General features: G+C 38.8%; 2 protein-coding genes across 3 annotated transcripts in view; one reads left to right on the forward strand and one right to left on the reverse strand.

Annotated features, from left to right (window-relative positions):
- Positions 1–16,692, reverse strand: part of LOC115396815 (C-type mannose receptor 2-like) — a 38,867-nt gene extending 22,175 nt beyond the window's left edge. The window contains exons 1-7 of one of the 2 annotated variants that reach the window (XM_030102857.1): positions 16,633–16,692; positions 15,844–15,892; positions 13,969–14,325; positions 13,532–13,882; positions 9,241–9,338; positions 8,991–9,084; positions 7,813–8,223 (exon numbers count right to left, since the gene is read on the reverse strand). In XM_030102857.1, the coding sequence (XP_029958717.1) occupies positions 8,213–8,223; positions 8,991–9,084; positions 9,241–9,338; positions 13,532–13,882; positions 13,969–14,325; positions 15,844–15,880 (948 nt within the window). In that variant the 5' untranslated portion in view covers positions 15,881–15,892; positions 16,633–16,692 and the 3' untranslated portion in view covers positions 7,813–8,212. Of the gene's footprint in view, positions 1–7,812; positions 8,224–8,990; positions 9,085–9,240; positions 9,339–13,531; positions 13,883–13,968; positions 14,326–15,843; positions 15,893–16,632 lie in introns of those variants that run through there. The other variant, XM_030102858.1, reaches the window with a different exon arrangement.
- LOC115396817 (C-type lectin BML-2-like) lies at positions 3,446–6,928 on the forward strand. Its single transcript, XM_030102859.1, has 4 exons — positions 3,446–3,693; positions 4,034–4,378; positions 4,463–4,554; positions 6,644–6,928. The coding sequence occupies exons 1-4, from the start codon at positions 3,555–3,557 to the stop codon at positions 6,743–6,745; spliced, it is 678 nt and encodes a 225-aa protein (XP_029958719.1). The 5' UTR covers positions 3,446–3,554; the 3' UTR covers positions 6,746–6,928.
- Positions 16,693–19,370: the final 2,678 nt, after the last annotated feature.

Here is a 19,370-nt window from a genome sequence, read left to right on the forward strand (position 1 = left end):
CTCCACTTCACATCCCTCCCCTATCACCTCAGGTGTGCCCCAGGGCTCTGTCCTGGGGCCCCTGCTCGTCATTACCTATTTTCTTCCACTTGGTAACATTTTCAGTAAATTTGGGATCGATTCCCTCTGCTTCACTGATGACAACCAGGTCTACATCTCCTCTCAGTTTTGGTGTGTCATACTTCTGATGTCTGTTATTTTTTATTAAAAAAATTCTATATGTGGTTTGGGAAATACAAGGTCTAATATAGCCCTGGATTACAAGTCCATTAGACTCAGCAGGTGACGACTTTTTTCACTGACATCTCCTTTTATTAACACAAAATCCATCGAATCATCACAGCTGCTCGCCTCAGCAGGGAGCTCAATGTAAAACACAGGCAAATACAGCGGCAGTGGCAGACACGCAACTTTTAATGCTTGTGCTTTGAATAGGATATAAACAAATGTCTTGAAAAGAATTTGCTTCATTGCATTCACAGAACAGAATTTCATTTGGGTTGGACACAAATGCTTTCTTTCTTCATCCTTTTGGCCAGCTCGGTGATAACACCAGTTTTGCAACAGTCAGCCTGGAGGTGAAAATCAGCCAATCACAGGTTAGAATCCAGCCTACACCAGAATATTATTTTAAAAAAACTAATAATTGCATAATTCAAATAAAGGTAGCTGCTATTCAAAAATATTGCTGTGAAAGTTGAAGCTTTGTGAGTAGAATTACATGATTTTCAAAGAAGATAAAATATATATATATATATATATATTTTTTTTTATTATTTTTTTTTTACATAAAAACATTTCAGGTGAAAACTCGTTGAGTTTTTGTGTGGACAAGGTTTCATGTCCTCAAGGCAATATTTTGGAAATGAAGTCCCTCTGAGACAGAAAAGCTAAAAACAATGTGGTTGGATTACCAGATCATGCCTTGGCGCTTTTGGTTGTTTTTGCAATGAAACCACAAATCCTTGCACACTCACACATTTTGGACCATTTCTGTCAGTTATTTCCCATCATTTAATGACCTGATATGTGAAATGTCTTTCTATCAAAGTCAGCTGAGATACACTCCAACTTCTGACCGTGTCAGGCTAAAACGTGTAAAGAATTGGAATTGAAATGGAGCGTCTCTCCATTTGGAGAGATCCAAATCCAAATCTCAGGCCCATCTAAAACACAATATTACAGACATCAAATTGAAACTTAAATGCACTGTCAACCAAGCTAACTTGCTGTGTGAAACATGGTAAATTTAACTGTCATCTCCAAATCACATAGGTTGCTGTGTGCATGGTTTACTATATGCTACCAGCTCTTGCAAAGAATTTAAGATTGCCAAGTAAAGTGATGAATGATAGAATACAATACAATTCAATAGAATACAATACAAGATAGTAAAACAATAGAACAATACATACTTTTAATCCCACAGGGATATTGTTGCAGAATTACATTCTTTGATCAAAACACATAACAGGATTTAGTCTTATTTAACTGATTAATCCTCATGATTTGATTCAAGATCATTGTGCAAATGTGTAATATCCTCGTTTGTATATTTAAATATAAGCCTCTATAAACACACACACTCACACACACACACACACACACACACACACTTCACAGTTCACAGTTCACACACTTCATCACTTCAGGAGAAGACAGCGACGAGGCAAATCGGGAAAACTTTCGCAGCATTTCAAGAAATACTGTAAAGGTAAAATAACCCAATGGTTGGATCTCCATATGTATGTATGACTCTTTTCTTTTGTTTTGTTTTTACGAAACACCGTAAAGCTCAGTTTAACTTTGGCTTGATATGCTTCATGTAAAAGACAGATTTATTCAATGCTCATTATTCCTAATCCAGTATTGTCCTTTTCAGTTCATGATCTCTATTTTTTTCAGTTGTGCTTCTTATAGTCTGAGTGTGTGTATTATTGTTTCCATTAAGAATATTTATTTCATGAGTTTTAGCCACTAATCTTTTTTTGGTGGGTGGGTTTTTTTCTAAGAAATTCTTTCTTTCTTTCAGATCACAATATGTTTTACCAGCTATTTGTCATTCTGTAGGACATTTCCCTTTTGGGATTTCACCTAAATGTAGAAAACCAATCATCTTTGGAGGAGTCCATATCCACATTTTTGTCTTAAGTCTTTTCGCTTGTACATTCCTAAAAAACTATGAGAATGATCTACATCAAAATGTCCAGTTTCACCACCACACCTGAGGCCTGCACGATGAGACTGGATGAACATAGCCAATATATCACTCCATTATCCAGACTGACAAGACCAGACATTTGTAATCTTTGATTAGCCGTGCCACAAAGCCGGTTTTAAACTAGTAATTAAACCCAGGTTGTTCCAATGTTTATCAGTGTGCGGTTACAAAAAGGTGATGGTGTTCTGACTAATCGCAAGCATAGAGAAACCCTGCAGAGCAGTTGACTTCATCATGGAGTGGAAGATGATTATTCTTCAATATGAAGAATCTAAACACATCATGCAGGCCAAAATCAATACTGTTGCCACAGTTCCTGTCAAAAGCCAGGAAGGAATGCTGGCAGAAATTTGTCAACTCAAGCTTTATGAGGTTGTACAATGTTAATTAATCAGATAATGTGTCCTTCCTTTGGTTTACTACACACTGATTCCTTTTGAGGCTCGGCTCCCCTTCGTGAGCGTGTCTTGTGTTGGAAGATGAATTCCTCACCATGACGACGCAATCAGTTGTGCGTTCCACAAATTCCCGTTTGAGCATTTCTTCCATGTGTGACTATTATTATTAACCTCATTCATTTGGATGCAACCTTCGCAGAGCTAAACTTGGGAACAAGTCAAGAAAAAGTACAAGACTTTATTTCTTTATGTCACTGAGAACATCAAAAGGGTTGCATTTCTCCCTAAAATCTCTCAGTCCAATCCTCTCATGACTTGTGTTAATTAATTTCAATCTTATTCTGTGTTTCAGTGAACCGATCAATGGATTACAGAGTTCTTGTGGTATTTGTTCTTTGTGGTAAGAATCAAGATGAACATTCAGCAATCATATTTGCATTTTGTATCACTTACTGACACAAAGTACATGAATGTAATAATTGTGTCTAATTGTCTGATTGTGAACCTTGGAATTGGAAGTCTGTCAGCTGAGTGACGGCTGTCTGGGGATTGACATTCCCAAGAGGTTTAAAAAGCCTCCTGCGGTTATGATGATTTATTTTTACTCATGTGAGAAACAATGTTGAACTGAACCAGTCTCAAAAGATTTTTTTTTCTATCTTCATCCACCAGAGTTTGGCCTCACTTCCTGCGATCGCTACCAGTACCACTATGTCAACTTGAAGATGAGCTGGTTTGATGCTCAGCATTACTGCAGACTTAAATACATTGACCTGGCAAACTTTTATAGTTCAGAGGACGTAGCAACAGCAAAAACAGCAACAGAAGACGAGACATTTGGGCCATTTGTGTGGATTGGACTGAATGATCAACCCTTGGCACGGAAAGAAGTCATTAATACTGAATACAACTCCTGGATATGGTCAGGAACTGCAATGCGATATCGTTTCGTAAACTGGAAGACAGGGGAACCAAATTTCCAAGATGCAAATGAGAGCTGTGTGAGGACGTTTCCTGATGGACAATGGGAAGATTCACATTGCGATTTACAATCTCCCTTTATTTGTTTTGATGGTAAGAAACAATTTCCCCCTTTTTTTTTAAAGGAATACCACTCGTCTTATTAGCCACAGCTCGGGGTGTGACGACACACTCCGCCCACGAGGCAAGATGAGACACGATATTCAGTTCATGATCACGAGAGGAGATTTCCACGTCGCTTTAAAAAATAAAATAAAATGACAAATCAAAGAACAAACAGACTTTATTATTTATCCATCACAAAACAATACAGATGCACTTTGAAATGTTTTATAATTTACATCCATGCAAGCCAAAACATGACAATAACTGTCTTTCCCTAAATTGAAATAAAAATTTCTGTTTTTCTTGCACTCTCTTTTTCTTCCTAAAGCACCGTTAAATTCTACTGACAAAAAAAGATTCTTCTGGATCGACCTCCCTTTGAATTGGATCGACGCCGAGACTCACTGCAGGGTAAACCACACTGATCTGGCTGTGATTGAAAATAGCGAGGAAAACGAAGACGTGGCGTCGCTTGGCTTTCCAACGGCTTCGTGGATCGGCTTGTTCCGATATCCTTGGATCTGGTCTGATGGATACAACATTGACTTTGAAAACTGGAGAAGTAGCCAACCAGATAACGCACATGGAGAAGAGGCCTGTGTGAATGCGAATGTTGACCATAAATGGAGCGATGCTGATTGTAGCCTGAAGTATCCATTTCTCTGCTATGGAGGTACAATGAGCCCAGTGTTGACATTTCACGATAGTATGCAGCAGCTGGATTATACTATTTACTCTTTTGTGTGTGATTGTCCAGCTCCCAAAGTGAGGAAGACTTTCGTGCGCATGAAGTTTGTCAGCGATGTGGATCCGTCAAATCCAGCAGTCCACATCCAGATTCTCCAGCAGGTGAAAATCACATTTCATTCATTTCAATCAGCTGAATTTCTGCTTCAGTTAACTTTTTCTTTTCCTTCTTATCAAATGACACTTTCCTTTGAATGGTCTCACAAGATAAAAAACATCACGAGGGTCTACTTTTGCATGAAAGTGTCACAAAGACATCTCAGTTATCTAAATGAAAACGTTGTTTGTATTCTGGAAATGCAAAGAAACAAAATCAAACTGAAATTGTAAAACAGTTCAGTGATGTTCCTGAACTTTCAATCATCAATTGCTTGAAATGATAATAACTGATAATACATCTGTCTGATGCTTTTATTCAAGGATTTGCAGCAGACCATAGATGTTTAAGATGGACATGCTTGTCATAAACAACAGGTTCTCAGCTGAGATTTGAATGAGTGAAGGGACTGAAAGATTGTGATGTTGGGTGGATGTGAGCTCCAGAGGTGAGGGGCCGAGCGACTGAAGACTCTGGACCCGATGGTGGTCATGGGGGCCGGAGGTACAGCGAGGCTGAGGGACGAGGCAGATCTGAGAGTGACCCCGTGTTTCCACCGGACGCGACGTGAATTTTTCGCGCGATGAGATTACATACAAAGTCAATGTAATAACACGACTGTCGCTTAATCTTGCGGGCAACGGGCGGCAACCGATGGCGCATCGGCAGGCTGGCGGCAAGCGTTTCCAGCGAAAAATTTGGGCGCCCGTCGACCCGCCCACCACTTCATCACTTGACGCTCTTCGCTGGAGTTGAAATAATTAAACTTTTCAAGCAAATTCGCGCCAGGACAGCCTATCTGCGAGGACGTCAGGGACGTGCTGACGTAGAGCATTGCAGGGCTCCGACCACCAAAACAGTTGGCGTGATGCCAAAGCGAGCGGCAAGCAGCGTGCGCGATTTAATTTGTTGACCGCTTCTGGTGGAAATCGGGCGTCAGCCTGAAGTGGCGCTGGAACCAGCCGTGGTCCAGGCGCAGCTCCTGCAGAAGACGGTAGAACTCACCGAGCTCAAACCGCCTCCGTAGGGCAGCATGCATCCAGAAGCGATGCCGGCGCCTCGCCTGCAGCCGACGCTGACTTCCCCATGCCAAATACAGAGCAGCGATGGTGGCACTCGGAGTCATCTCCATCTCAATCTTTATTCGTAAAAGCACTTATCATATTCATAAAAACAACGCAAAGTGCTGAACAGTAAAAACAGTCATAAAAACATTAAAGAACAAAAACCGCACCATCGATCAGCGCGCGCGCACACACACACACACACACACACACACACACACACACACACACACACAGACAGCCGGATCCACACAGGACTGTGGGACAAACATCAGAAGAATCCTGCCCGCTGCTGCTGTGCAGGAGTCGGTGATGAGGAGGGTTGTGATGTTTCTGCAGGATGTTTTGTTTTGTACCAGCAATAACACTCGAGCGCCAAGCGCGGCACGATTTTGTCGCACGAATGAATTCACACACTAGCGATAAAACCCATGCATCTAGCGCGGCGCGATCTCATTTGTCGTGCGAGTGCAGTTGCGTTCAACGTGTCCGGTAGAAACACGGCATGAGGCCGGGTGTGCGGATGAGGTCTGGAGGAACCAGGTCACCGAGGGCCCTGAATGCCCTGTGGAGGTCACAGAGAACTGGAGTTATGTGGCGGAAGGCACATACCTGCTCTTGCAAAAGAGAGCCGGCAGTTTAATCATGTGTCATTATTTATCCATCTCGTCTTTCTTCTGTTTGGCGCCCATGGCTCATTGGTATCAGTCCACAGGATGGGCTGCTCCGACTTGGCCAAAAATAATTGTGAAAGGGCAGATAATTGTGTGAAAATGTAAGGAGCAGAAATAAATAAATTGAAAAATAATGAGTATAGCAAATAATAAGTCATCAAAAATTCTACCAGTAAGGTATTGAAGGATTTGTACTTCGTTACTTGACACCTCAGGATTGAGTCAATGTGTGGATCATGTTAAATGAGGCAGATTTCTTCTGTTCGAGCATCTGCATTCATTATGAAAAGCCTGAGCTCAGATAAAGATCGCTCTTTTTGACTGTGATTGATGAAGTTTCATTTATTTCTTTTCAGCTGGACACACTGTTGACTAATCAGGAGATAACGGACTTCAAACTGAACTGGAAGGGACAAGAGAATCCAAAGAAAGAAATGAAACAACCTTCACCATGTTAATATGGATCTTTCACAGAAACAGTTGACAGTAGAAAAAAACGTCCTATTTACTCAACATCGTTTTCAACATTTCTGTCATTTTCTTCTCAACGAACATCAATTTTCTGAATATGTAAACGTGAAATTTTTCTGAAACAAAAAACACAAAAACATTGTGTTGTCACTTGAAACACTGTCGTATAAACTGGCCTGAACTTCTCCTCTGTAATAATGACGTATTGTGATGAGGGCTTGATTTCATTTAACTGCCTGAGTTTTGGTTTTACAGGTTTCATTTGAGAAAGCTTAATTTCTTCATGTATATTTTTTTTCTTACATTGTGCCACATCTGTGAGGAACATGCATTTGTGGGATGAGGAGCTGAACTCAGTTTCTTTTTCAAACAAATAATGAGTTTACAATGGAGCTGTTATTGAAGTAGCCTGAATCAATGTACAAAAGAACATTTAGATCTTTCTGTTGCTTCTTGTTCGAATCTCGCTGCATCATTCATAACATTTAACATAAGTTAGACATGATATTCATTATTCACTGCTGAGTTATAATCAAATCTTTTGAACGGATGTAGTGTGAGTCTGATGTATAATGTGTGAACAGACAAGCTGTGATCTTATTTTGAACTAAGATTGTTGATTGATTTACATAAAAATAAAGGTTTTATTTTATCTCGTGTGTGTGTGTGTGTGTGTGTGTGTGTGTGTGTGTGTGTTTGTGTGTGTGTGTGGCATTACTTAATTTTACATTTTCTGTTTTTGTTTTTAAACGTTTCTGTGGACATAGCTTTCACATTATGTTCAATTTAGTTAAATTGTATTTTTGCTGGTTGGATTATTAAAATTCGTTTTGAGTTCAAATAAAATACATGATGCATGTTATTTACTGTTTACAATTGCTTTAAATTTTCGCAGTTGATTCCTGTAAATCAATATGTCACATGAATATTTTCCACTGATGCCTTAATTCCTTTAGTGAACATCTTTTATTATGTTTACCATGAAGACAAGTCATACAACAATGTATTACAAAGAAGAAAAAAAGACATAACTCGGGAGTTTGGCTTCCATTTTTACTGGTTTTCAACAACAATGGTGCAAATGGCCTCAAACAAAATCCTTATCCGCAATGAAACTACTTGATTTTTGGAGCTCAAATCAGTTGTAGGAAAAATGACAGTCTGACTAGATTTTGGATATGATAGAATAGGATAGGATATTGTTTCTTGAGTATTACTGTATCTAAATTTTAATTATTATCTATGAAAATTGTAGTAATAAAGATAATGAAGAAAGACAAAGACAAGACACATTATTAAGTAACAATAATGTACCGCCGTGAAATCACTGAAATGTAAAGAATATTTCTACATAAAAAGCAGAGTTAGCTCAGTGTATTTTTATGGGTAAGAACCAGAAAAGTTCTTTTGTGTGAACAACGTGCCGTCGCAGTCTGAAAGACGGTCTCACAGCTTCAACACTCATCTGAAAAGAAAGACAAAACCGTCATAACGAGCACAAACAAGCGCATGTGTGTGAGTTTACTGTGACCTACAGGGAATCAAATCACTCCAATCATTGATCAACAGCAGCTACATTGGAGTTCACAATAAGTCTGAACGACTGATCAATGATTTGAGATGTAGACATTTTTGAAAGTTTAAAGCTCGGGTCGGCAATCTTGGAAAACTAGCATGTCGCATGAATGCAGCATCTCCCCAAGGCTCCGCCCAGCTCCCACCCCATTGGAGGAGCTCCCGTTGGGAGCGAACGCACTGGACGCGGAAGCGCCGTGCGCATGGAGTTTGTGATCGTCTCCAATGTTCTTAACCTTTCTGACTGCCCACACACAACTCGCATAGGAGCGCAGCGCGAGCGCCGAGAGCTCCTTGGCAACGCGCGCGCGCACTGAACCAGGGCCTGGAGACCTAATAGAAAACCTGCAAAGCTGAATCGGATTTTTCTGAATTCTGTTCTTCTTAGTGTTTGACTATGATTAACAGTTCCCACTTCGGTAGATTGGATGCCAGAGGTTCTTTGACACACACTGGACACATGGAAATCCAAAAGTATCGATGTTTGCAGCTTTCGATATGAATGTTGTAGTTTTGTACATTCTGCAGGAAATGCATGAAAGTCAGAGAGAGTGTGTGTTCTTGTTTTCTACACATCAGGGGGACATCATATTAAACGGACCCAGACTCTTGGAGAAGATGTGATGTGGAAACGTCTTCCCAGGTTTCAGAACGTACCTTTCACTGCTGTCTTTTCCTGTACCTTCTCTGGCCGTTTGAACCAGCTCATCTTGATTTTATCCGAAGTGTGCTGAGATACTTCTGAGTGCAGCTACCCAGAGAGAAAGACCAGAGGATTTAATCTGAATTTCTCTTCTCGCCATGTTCTTATGCTGTTTTGGCCAACACACACACACACACACACACACACACACACACACACACACACACACACACACACACACACACACACACACACACACTTTACCTGTCGCTTTAGGTTGGCACGGAGGACTGGATCTGCCATGTTTGCATTGGACTGGATCGTTATCCTCACCAGAGTCTTCTGCATCTCCACAATTTTCTCTGTGGAATTTCAGAGGGTTTAAACTCTGGTTACATGAAAACACTTTCAAACTTTCGTTCCAGCTTGAGAAGTCCGTTTACAGCAGTCCCCAGAGCCACTGAAAACACAACCAGTTTACTTGGTAAAGAAAAGCTTGGTAACGCTTCCTTTTACAGTACAGTAATTACCATGTATTAACGTGGTAATTGCAAGGTTAGTACCATGTAATAAGGAGAAGTTACTGTAAAATTACCATGTAATTACAGGGTAACTATGTTGCTAATTACCTAGTACTTTTAGAGTAATTACCAAGCCAATTCCAGGCAAATACCAAGTAACTACCTGGTAGTAAGTATTAATTACTGGGTAATTATAATGTATATAGCAACTATGTCGGTAATTGCCAAGTACTTACTAAGTAATTGCTAAGTAATTACCATGTAATCGTTGGGAAATGTAGACTTTTTACTAGGTATTACTTGGTACTGCTAGGTGTGTTCGCTATGCATTTCCCTAGTAGTCAAGTGTTTTTTACTACTTACCTGGTAACTTCTTAGTATTTCCCAGTAACTACAACATTTACCTGGTAATTACGGTTGAACTGTAGACTACAGCAAAAGGAAGTGAGGCCTGTTTCCACACTATTACCTGGTAACTACTTATTCATTACCCAAGAACTGCAAAAATACCTACCTGGAAATTACATAGTTATTAAAGTGGATTTGTACTGTAAAAGGAAGTGAGGTCTGTTTCCATGTTATTACATGGTAATTGCTTATTTGTTACCTAGTAAATAGAAAAATATTTACCTGTAAATTACATAGTTATTAAAGTGGATTTGTACTGTAAAAGGAAGTGAGATCTGTTTCCATGTGATTACATGGTAATTACTCATTTATTACCCAGTAAATAGAAAAATATTTACCTGGAAATTACATAGTTATTAAAGTGGATTTGTACTGTAAAAGGAAGTGAGGTCTGTTTCCATGTTATTACCTGGTAATTACTCAGTATTTAGCCTGTTACTCAGAAACTTTCACATTACTCCACACACTTGCACCAAAAATGCAGCAAACCCCATCAGTGTCCGTGATACAGTCTCTGAACAGCACACTGTATCTGTCAGGAGATCAGAGTTTCCATCAAAACCACCATCACCAGCCGTCAGATTACATGAAGATGAACGCATTATTATTACACTTCCTCACTCCAAACACCTCACTGTGACAGACATGCAAAAACAAGAGAGCTGCCAAAGATAAACATTTTAATCAAATGGAGTTCAACTTCTTATAAAACAATTTACAAAACAGTGCACATTTTTAGCAGTCAGGCACCTTTTTTTTTAAGAAACAGAACAGATTTCTTTTGCAAAAAACAAAATACAAAAAACATTGATAAACAATCACTATAAGTCAACATTAATAAGCAAACTGCTCCAGTCTTGTGAATTCACATCATCATGTGTTTTCTGTCGACCCGTCTGGTCTACAGGAACCCTTGATCTCCATCATCTCGAATACCAAGGGCCGCCGTCGCCAGGTGTTGTCACGTTGTCCACGTCCAGACTTGTACCTCCCTCTGCGTGATGGAAACGAGGACAGCACAACTGTTCCTTCTTAATGCTCAGGGTTTATTCACTGTAACACCCAAACCCCAAACGTGAGAACTGAAAACATACAAATATACATTTTAATAAACAGAAACTTACACAATAAACAAATATACACATTGCACAAAACACAAATATCTTTAAACCTTCAAATATACACATGAAACCGACATTACAACCGAAATATCCACCCAAGCCTGAACCACAGCCACCCAGCACCAGCTGCAGAGCTCCACACCACCACCACGATAATGATCAGTAAAACACCAAGAAAAACGAAAATATACACACCTCACTGGCTGCTTCACATTGTAAAGGAGGTAAGCCGTTTGTTTTTGCTCTTTTCACGGAGTTTTTTGTTCTTATTTTCTCTCTCCGCGTTTATGTGTGCATCACTTAACGTGGTCCCACCCGGAACGTTCCGCCGTAAACACGCTTTCTCTCATTAGAGTAGGAACCGGAATTTCATTAAATGTAAATATCACCATATCACCAAGTGTCTGCAGACGTTCTGCCATAAATAAGCTTTCTCTCAGTCGAGGTAGAACCGAAATTTAATTAAATATAAATATCACCGAGTGGCGGAACTAACCCTCTGCAGACGTTCCGGGTAGGACCACATTAAGTGGTGCACACAAAGAGAGAGAAAAAACGCTCCAAAAAGTATGTAAAAAGAGCAAAAACAAACGGCTTACAATGTGATGCAGTCAGTGAGGTGTGTATATTTCCTTTTTCTTGGTGTTTCATTGATCATTCTAGCGGTGGTAGTGTGGAGCTCTGCAGCTGGTGCTGGGTGGCTGTGGTCTCATGTCCAGGCTTGGGTGAATGTTTCGGTTGTAATGTCGGTTTCATGTGTATATTTGAAGGTTTAAAGATATTTGTGTTTTGTGCAATGTGTATATTTGTTTATTGTGTAAGTTTCTGTTTATTAAAATGTATATTTGTATGTTTTCAGTTCTCACGTTTGGGGTTTGGGTGTTACAGTGAATAAACCCTGAGCATTAAGAAGGAACAGTTGTGCTGTCCTCGTTTCCATCACGCAGAGGGAGGTACAAGTCTGGACGTGGACAACATGACAACACCTGGCGACGGCGGCCCTTGGTATTCGAGATGATGGAGATCAAGGGTTCCTGTAGACCAGACGGGTCTGCAGAAAACACATGATGATGTGAATTCACAAGACTGGAGCAGTTTGCTTATTAATGTTGATTTATAGTGATTGTTTATCAATGTTTTTTTGTATTTTGTTTTTTGCAAAAGAAATCTGTTCTGTTTCTTAAAAAAAAAGGTGCCTGACTGCTAAAAATGTGCACTGTTTTTTAAATTGTTTTATAAGAACTTGAACTCCATTTGATTAAAATGTTTATCTTTGGCAGCTCTCTTGTTTTTGCATGTCTGTCACAGTGAGGTGTTTGGAGTGAGGAAGTGTAATAATAATGCGTTCATCTTCATGTAATCTGACGGCTGGTGATGGTGGTTTTGATGGAAACTCTGATCTCCTGACAGATACAGTGTGCTGTTCAGAGACTGTATCACAGACACTGATGGGGTTTGCTGCATTTTTGGTGCAAGTTTGTGGGGTAATGTGAAAGTTTCCGAGTAACAGGCTAAATACTGAGTAATTACCAGGTAATAACATGGAAACAGACCTCACTTCCTTTTACAGTACAAATCCACTTTAATAACTATGTAATTTCCAGGTAAATATTTTTCTATGTACTGGGTAATAAATGAGTAATTACCATGTAATAACATGGAAACAGACCTCACTTCCTTTTACAGTACAAATCCACTTTAATAACTATGTAATTTCCAGGTAGGTATTTTTGCAGTTCCTGGGTAACGAATAAGTAGTTACCAGGTAATAGTGTGGAAACAGGCCTCACTTCCTTTTGCTGTAGTCTACAGTTCAACCGAAATTACCAGGTAAATGTTGTAGTTACTGGGAAATACTAAGAAGTTACCAGGTAAGTAGTAAAAAACACTTGACTAATAGGGAAATACATAGTGTACACACCTAGCAGTACCTAGTAATACCTAGTAAAAAGTCTACATTTCCCAGTGATTACATGGTAATTACTTAGCAATTACTTAGTAAGTACTTGGCAATTACCGACATAGTTGCGATATACATTATAATTGCCCAGTAATTAATACTTACTACCAGGTAGTTACTTGGTATTTGCCTGGAATTGGCTTGGTAATTACTCTAAAAGTACTAGGTAATTAGCAACATAGTTACCCTGTAATTACATGGTAATTTTACAGTAACTTCTCCTTATTACATGGTACTAACCTTGCAATTACCACGTTAATACATGGTAATTACCGTACTGTAAAAGGAAGCGTTACCAAAAGCTTTGTTATCTGTTTAGGCTATGATGTTTAACCATTTCAGAGGGAATTGAGTCTATAATAATAACTCCATGATCTTAGATAGACCTGAAATCATTTCATTGCTTTTTGAGTTTCAACTTGGTCCATGCCACCACTGTACAATTGAAAAACGGGTTGATTTTTTTTTTTCTTCAAGACTATCATGTGCATCAAAGTGCATCAGATAAGATCGGTCATCAACTTTTTAAAGGCTTTCTTTCATACCTGTAGAACAGAAAAATGGGTGCTTATTGATGCATGGCTGTCGGCTCCAGCTTCCATTTGTCAGTGATACGACTGCACAACCCTTTTCTTCAGGAGGAGGGCTGGTCTCTGGAGAGACAGGTTCACCAACATTCCACGTCTGATAATTCCCAAGAGCCTCTTCATTTTCTGACCAGTGCCAGAGGGCGGGTCTGCTGAGACCAATCCATGATTGGTTGCCAGTCACTTGATTACCGGCCAAATAATTTGCCAGTTCACTCTCGATTTTGGCCAGAATGAATCTTTTTTGATCACATCCCATCACAGCGTCAATCCAGCTGGACTCAGTCTGAATTGCTCTGAAACTCCTACCTATTAGGATGAGGAAGTGAAATGACATTAAAAAGTCCCACTAACACACAATACACCAAAACACAATAGTGCCGCTGTTAACCTACCATCAAAACAAATGGAAGTTTTTGTCTCGGTGCAGACGCTACTGATCCAGGTCCCATCATCTTTCACCGACGCACAGAGCTCCGTGCCCTTCATCACATGACCAGACGCCCAGTTGATATATCCGAGTTCCGTGCCGTCCACCCAGTTCCAGGAGGAGTAGTTCTCATAGAGTCCTATCCAGGCGCTCCCTGTGAGTCCCTCAGAGAGAATCTTCAGTGCAGTGGCAGTCTCCTCGTCTCGGATCTGGACCAAGTCCCAGGAATTCTGGAAGCAGTAGTCATTTGCCTTTTCCCACGCCATCGGCTCCTCGACAAAGATAATCTCTTGTTCTGACGAAGTGGTAGAAACCAGGAAGCCTGAAGAGTGATGGCAACATGCATGAATGTGAGAGTGTGGTTTGTTTTACTTTTCTTTTTTAATGAGGAATCAAACATAATAATCGGTTTTATCAAATGGCATCACAGAAAATGTATTTGTTTATTACCATGAAGAGTAATTAGAATATTTATTTCAAGATGAGGATGAGCCAAAACAAACACCTTCAGGCAGCTCAGATCATAAAGGCATCAAACTGGTCACACATTGAGAGAGTAGAAATGATCAATATATTGCAGCTCTTGAAAAATTCCCCATATTACTGGAGCCATACAGTGTAATGTTCCTAATGTGTCAAACTTCATCTTTAACAGCATTTTGTTTTCTGTTTGTTTTGGTATTCAGGTAATATGGTCATATATTTTTACCATAAACCATATTATTTTAGTAATATTTATGTATTTTGGTGGACACACAAAATACATAAATATTTGGGCTGTCAAAAGATTACATTTTAAAATCACATTTAATCCAATTTTTCCATAGTTAATCATGGAATCATAATCATAATCATTTTTTTAAATTGTGTTTTGCATTTCAAGGAAGTTTTCAGTCCACAGAGTAAAGCATTCATCAGACCAAAAAATCAGTTCAAAGGTTGAATTTAAAGTCATTGTCAAAGTGTCAGCATGGCGACTTCCTGCAGCCACTGATTTTTTTTATCAGAGCATCTTGATTGGGAATCAAACACAGAAAGAATTTCTTTTTTGAACTTTTTGGATTTTCTTTCCAAATAAAGTGCCATGTCGACCAACGTAATACAATGTCTTTATTAAAAATATTGTTTTCAAACTGATAAAAATTCCTAAGCCTAATTATGTGATTAATCATGATTAATGTGATTAACTCTGATAGCGCTAATAAATATCAATATTTCTAATTAATTTCAATCACCACTATAGCAAACATAAACTGGCGTAAAGCTATAAAAGAAATTATGTGTGGAGATTAAAGTATTTGTCAAGTGTGTGTCGATTCAAAAAGAGACACGAAGAGTTGATTCTGGCGAGACGCACGGTTTAATGTTGACATGAGGATTGATTGTTTATGGTGCCGTCTGAGTATTTAATTGTTGACATCATAGTATATTATAGTATTCTATGAATAGAAATTGATGAGAATCATCAGGATTTATTGTTAAGCACATTAAAATAACAGTAACGTTGATTCTTCCAACTCCTTTTTGTGCTCGTAAAAGACGTGGGCACATGTGGTGTTGACTTTTATTAGATGGTCTATATGATTGGATGATCTGTTTTTCTTTCTTTTCGTTGTTTTTACATGTTCGAAAAGCTTTCAAGTAATCAATCAAAGTGCAGTGTCTGTCCTGCTGCTCCCGTTTACAACTTCCTGCAAGCTGCAAAGTGGATTTGATGAGTTTTCTCACAGGACAAACTTCCTGCTACAACCAGCAATCAAACCCTGTATCTTCCAGTTAATCTCCAAACCTGGATGAATATAATCCTTTAATCCAGTTAATCAAATTATTCACAACTCACCTGTCAGCAGCAGAGTCATAAAATGAGCCTCATCCATGTTGAGTATAAACTGTGAGCAAGACAACAGGAGAGATAAATAGAAAAGGGCAGACTTAAACAATCTGAGAAACATTAAATGTAAAGATTCGTTCTGTGTTTGTCTTTTGAGAAACTTGAAAACAGCTGCAGAGAATTTCATTTAGAGAAGCCTTGAATGACCTTTGTGTTTCATGCTTTATTGTGTGTTATTGTGTGTTATACCAGACAGCAGTGACTCGGATTGTGTGCAGAGGTCAGGGGTGTCAACACATCTTAGTTCAGGGGCCACAAACAGCCCAATGTCATCTTGAACGTCATGAAAATGTCTTTATTGTCACAGGATCAAACCATGACTGCTGAAACTGACGACAATCTCAACATAAAACCAATTTAAATCTGGTGCAAAATGTCCCCCCCAAACACTGCTGCATTGAGGATATTTTTAGATGCGTTGTGTCTGATACTTTAAGAAATTTATTTTAAAACCAAAGATCAAACTTTTCTTGGAAAAGTCTTGCAGCTTTCCTGGCGTTTTACACGGCCAGTTTGGAGTCTCTTCTGGGCTGCTTTTGTCCCATGGGCCTTATGTTTGGCACGACTGGCATCAATTTAATCAGTGCATCAAACTGTGATCTGTGATCTGATCCCAAGTATAACTGAATCTGGTGTCACTGATACCTGAACGTTACCAGTATTATATAAACAAACACAGTCGATGTTTATGTAGTTAAAGAGAGGAAATAGATGTGTTTAGTAGAGATAGGAACTTACCCAGTTTCAAAATTCAAAGCAGAAACAGTCAGCCGTCATCTGAGCATCTGTCTGCTTCTGCTCCTGTGGAGTTTGTTTTATAGGGCGATGCAAATAAGTCAACATGACAGGTGAAGGATTTGCTTTGAATAACAGGGATTGGATTAAAGCTCTCAACACTAAATCTGACATGAAAGCCCCAAAGCAGGAGCTGATGGGAAATTATCTGCTTTTCCACAGATTTAATGAAAATATATATAAACACACTATACACACACCAGCGCTTTGGTTGCTAAGGACGCAGCAGAGTGACAGCTGCAGAGAACGCTGTCGGGAGGCACATGGAAATGTAAAAACTGCAGATCACATCCATAAACCCAGTGGAAACTTTGAAGATAGACTATATTTGTCTCTGAAGAAGCACTGTGTAGATTACAATAGAGAGATTTCTCCATTCTGTAGATTTTTGTTTCTTGTTTTGTTTTTGTGGTTCATATTGCGGCGTCTGATCCGTTTCAGAAACTATTTCAAAGATTTTGATCTGTTTTGACAATCAAACTGAAGTCATTCAATGTAAATAATTGTTTTTGTGGTCAAAAGTAACTATTAAGTACAACTTGCTCTGCTATACAAAAAAAATAAATAAATTTTAAAAATATTTACATGGCCGCTAGGGAGCACTCGATTTCAAAACGTTCCCCATGGTCCCAATCTGAGGCAGGAATTAACGACCGTTTGAGTTGGAGGACTTGTTGGAAGTTTGGGTTAGAAAATTGTCTAAATACTCAAAAAAAAAAAAATAATTAAAAATGACTCCAACTGAAAGTTCTTGCTTTTCTAATCAGCCAATTTAATACAATCGCTCTGCACTCTGCAGGGAATGAGACGCAGGAACCCTCTCACACACACTCACATGCACACAGAGAACAGACAGGCATTGTTTGGCAGTTTAAAGTAGAAATGAGTCCCAGGCTCCTGGTGGCCTTAAATCCCTCTGTCTTTCAGCGAACAGCCAATCAGAGGTCTCCTACCCACTGAAGCAGCGCTCCACCTGTCCTGCATCAATCATTCAATCAATCAATCAATCAATCAATCAATCAATCAATGACACACTGAAGAGGAGAGAGGGAACCTTATGAGACTGCAGATTCATAACCTGTTCATAACACGACGAAGAGTTATAGAATCTGTTCATCACCAGTTCTAATTAATTGTGGACACATATTGACAACAGGGTCTTATTTATACCATGAATATGATTTGAACCAGATCTGATTATTTGCCTCTTATGTAGCACAGATAACATCTGCTTTTCTGAAGTGTAAACAAGACACATGCATTTGGCTGCAGGCCTCATTAAATATGTAGACATAGATCAGATGTTTGTTGGTTGCGTATCAATGTGATCGCCATGGAAACAGGCTGATTGGATAGAAGCATGCAGACTATTTGACAGAAGAAGATGAGAGATGAGGAAGAAAAGCTGGAACAATGATTTCCTGAAGAGGTCAGACGTCTTCTCAGTCTTTGGGGAGACTTGGAAATAAATGCAGTTTATGCATAAAATAAAATTATGGCCCCTTTCCTCCTTCTCTGTCTAATAATCCTGGTAACGTTTCAAATACAGGTTGTCATCCATTTTTTTTAACTGAGCAGTCCACGCTTTGTTCAGAAGTAGCCTGGAGATTAGTAAACACTCCAAGTTCGCATGTTCCTCACATTGTTGACAAGTGTAATTGGGAGAATCAGATATAGATTGTTTGGTAAAATATGTGGAACTGCACAGTATAAAAAAAAATAAAAAAAATCAGACGTAGACAGCATATCCAATCTGAGACTCAAGACTCCCCCAGTTGTCGTCACTCTTAATTTTAAAAAACTGCTTTAAAAATTATGCAGAAATTCAGGATTGAGATGATTGAAAACACATTAAAGTTTGTCTTTGAAAAAGCCTTTTGATATCGCCGCAGGGCGCAGTCAACAAACATGGTTTCTTCAGTGGAACTGAAAAAATCGTTATAGAAAAGAGACTTGTAAACTGGGCGTGAAGTGTTTGTTTATTATTTGTTGACTTTTTTTAGTCAGACTTTGCTTGTGACCTTTTCAACATCAGTAAATTGTCTTTGTACTCAAAGCTCTGCTAATGGACCGAAAACAAGACGTCATTGAGAAAAAGAAAGCTGAGATTAAAAAAAAAAAAAAAAAAAACTGTTTGTGGAAATCACTGTAATGTTGAGCTTTTGTTTTTTATTTTGACACAGTCTCTTTGTAATTCCTGAAGTACATCAATCAGTCATCAACAGTCATTTCTTTATTTAGTATTTGTTTTCAATGTTATTTTAGCCATTATATTTTTTATAATGTTAGAATCTTTTATTTTAAAGCACTTTTTTTTCTGTGTAGCAAGACTTTTTTATATACATAATCTCAATTAAAACATTCTACTCTATCATATCATAGGACATCACCATCAAGATGCATGGATTTCAATTTGACAGCAATGACAAATTAACTTTACAGCATACTTCGTGACCAAGGGCTTTAAATCAACAAAGTTTGTCTGAGTTTATTTCAATTATTTAGTGCACAAAAACTAAAGGCAGTCGTATTGTTATTATTATTATTGTTAACAAAGTATCACCCCAGGATGATTTATTCAGAAGCAGCAGGGGTGTGCTGTCTTTTTTGGGCTTTCTTTTTTGCAATTTTTGCATTTTTTTTTTTTTTAAATTGGGAATTAAATAACGATTTGATTCATG

Source organism: Salarias fasciatus, chromosome 11 (assembly GCF_902148845.1).
Source record: "Salarias fasciatus chromosome 11, fSalaFa1.1, whole genome shotgun sequence".
Classification (NCBI taxonomy): Eukaryota; Metazoa; Chordata; class Actinopteri; order Blenniiformes; family Blenniidae; genus Salarias; species Salarias fasciatus.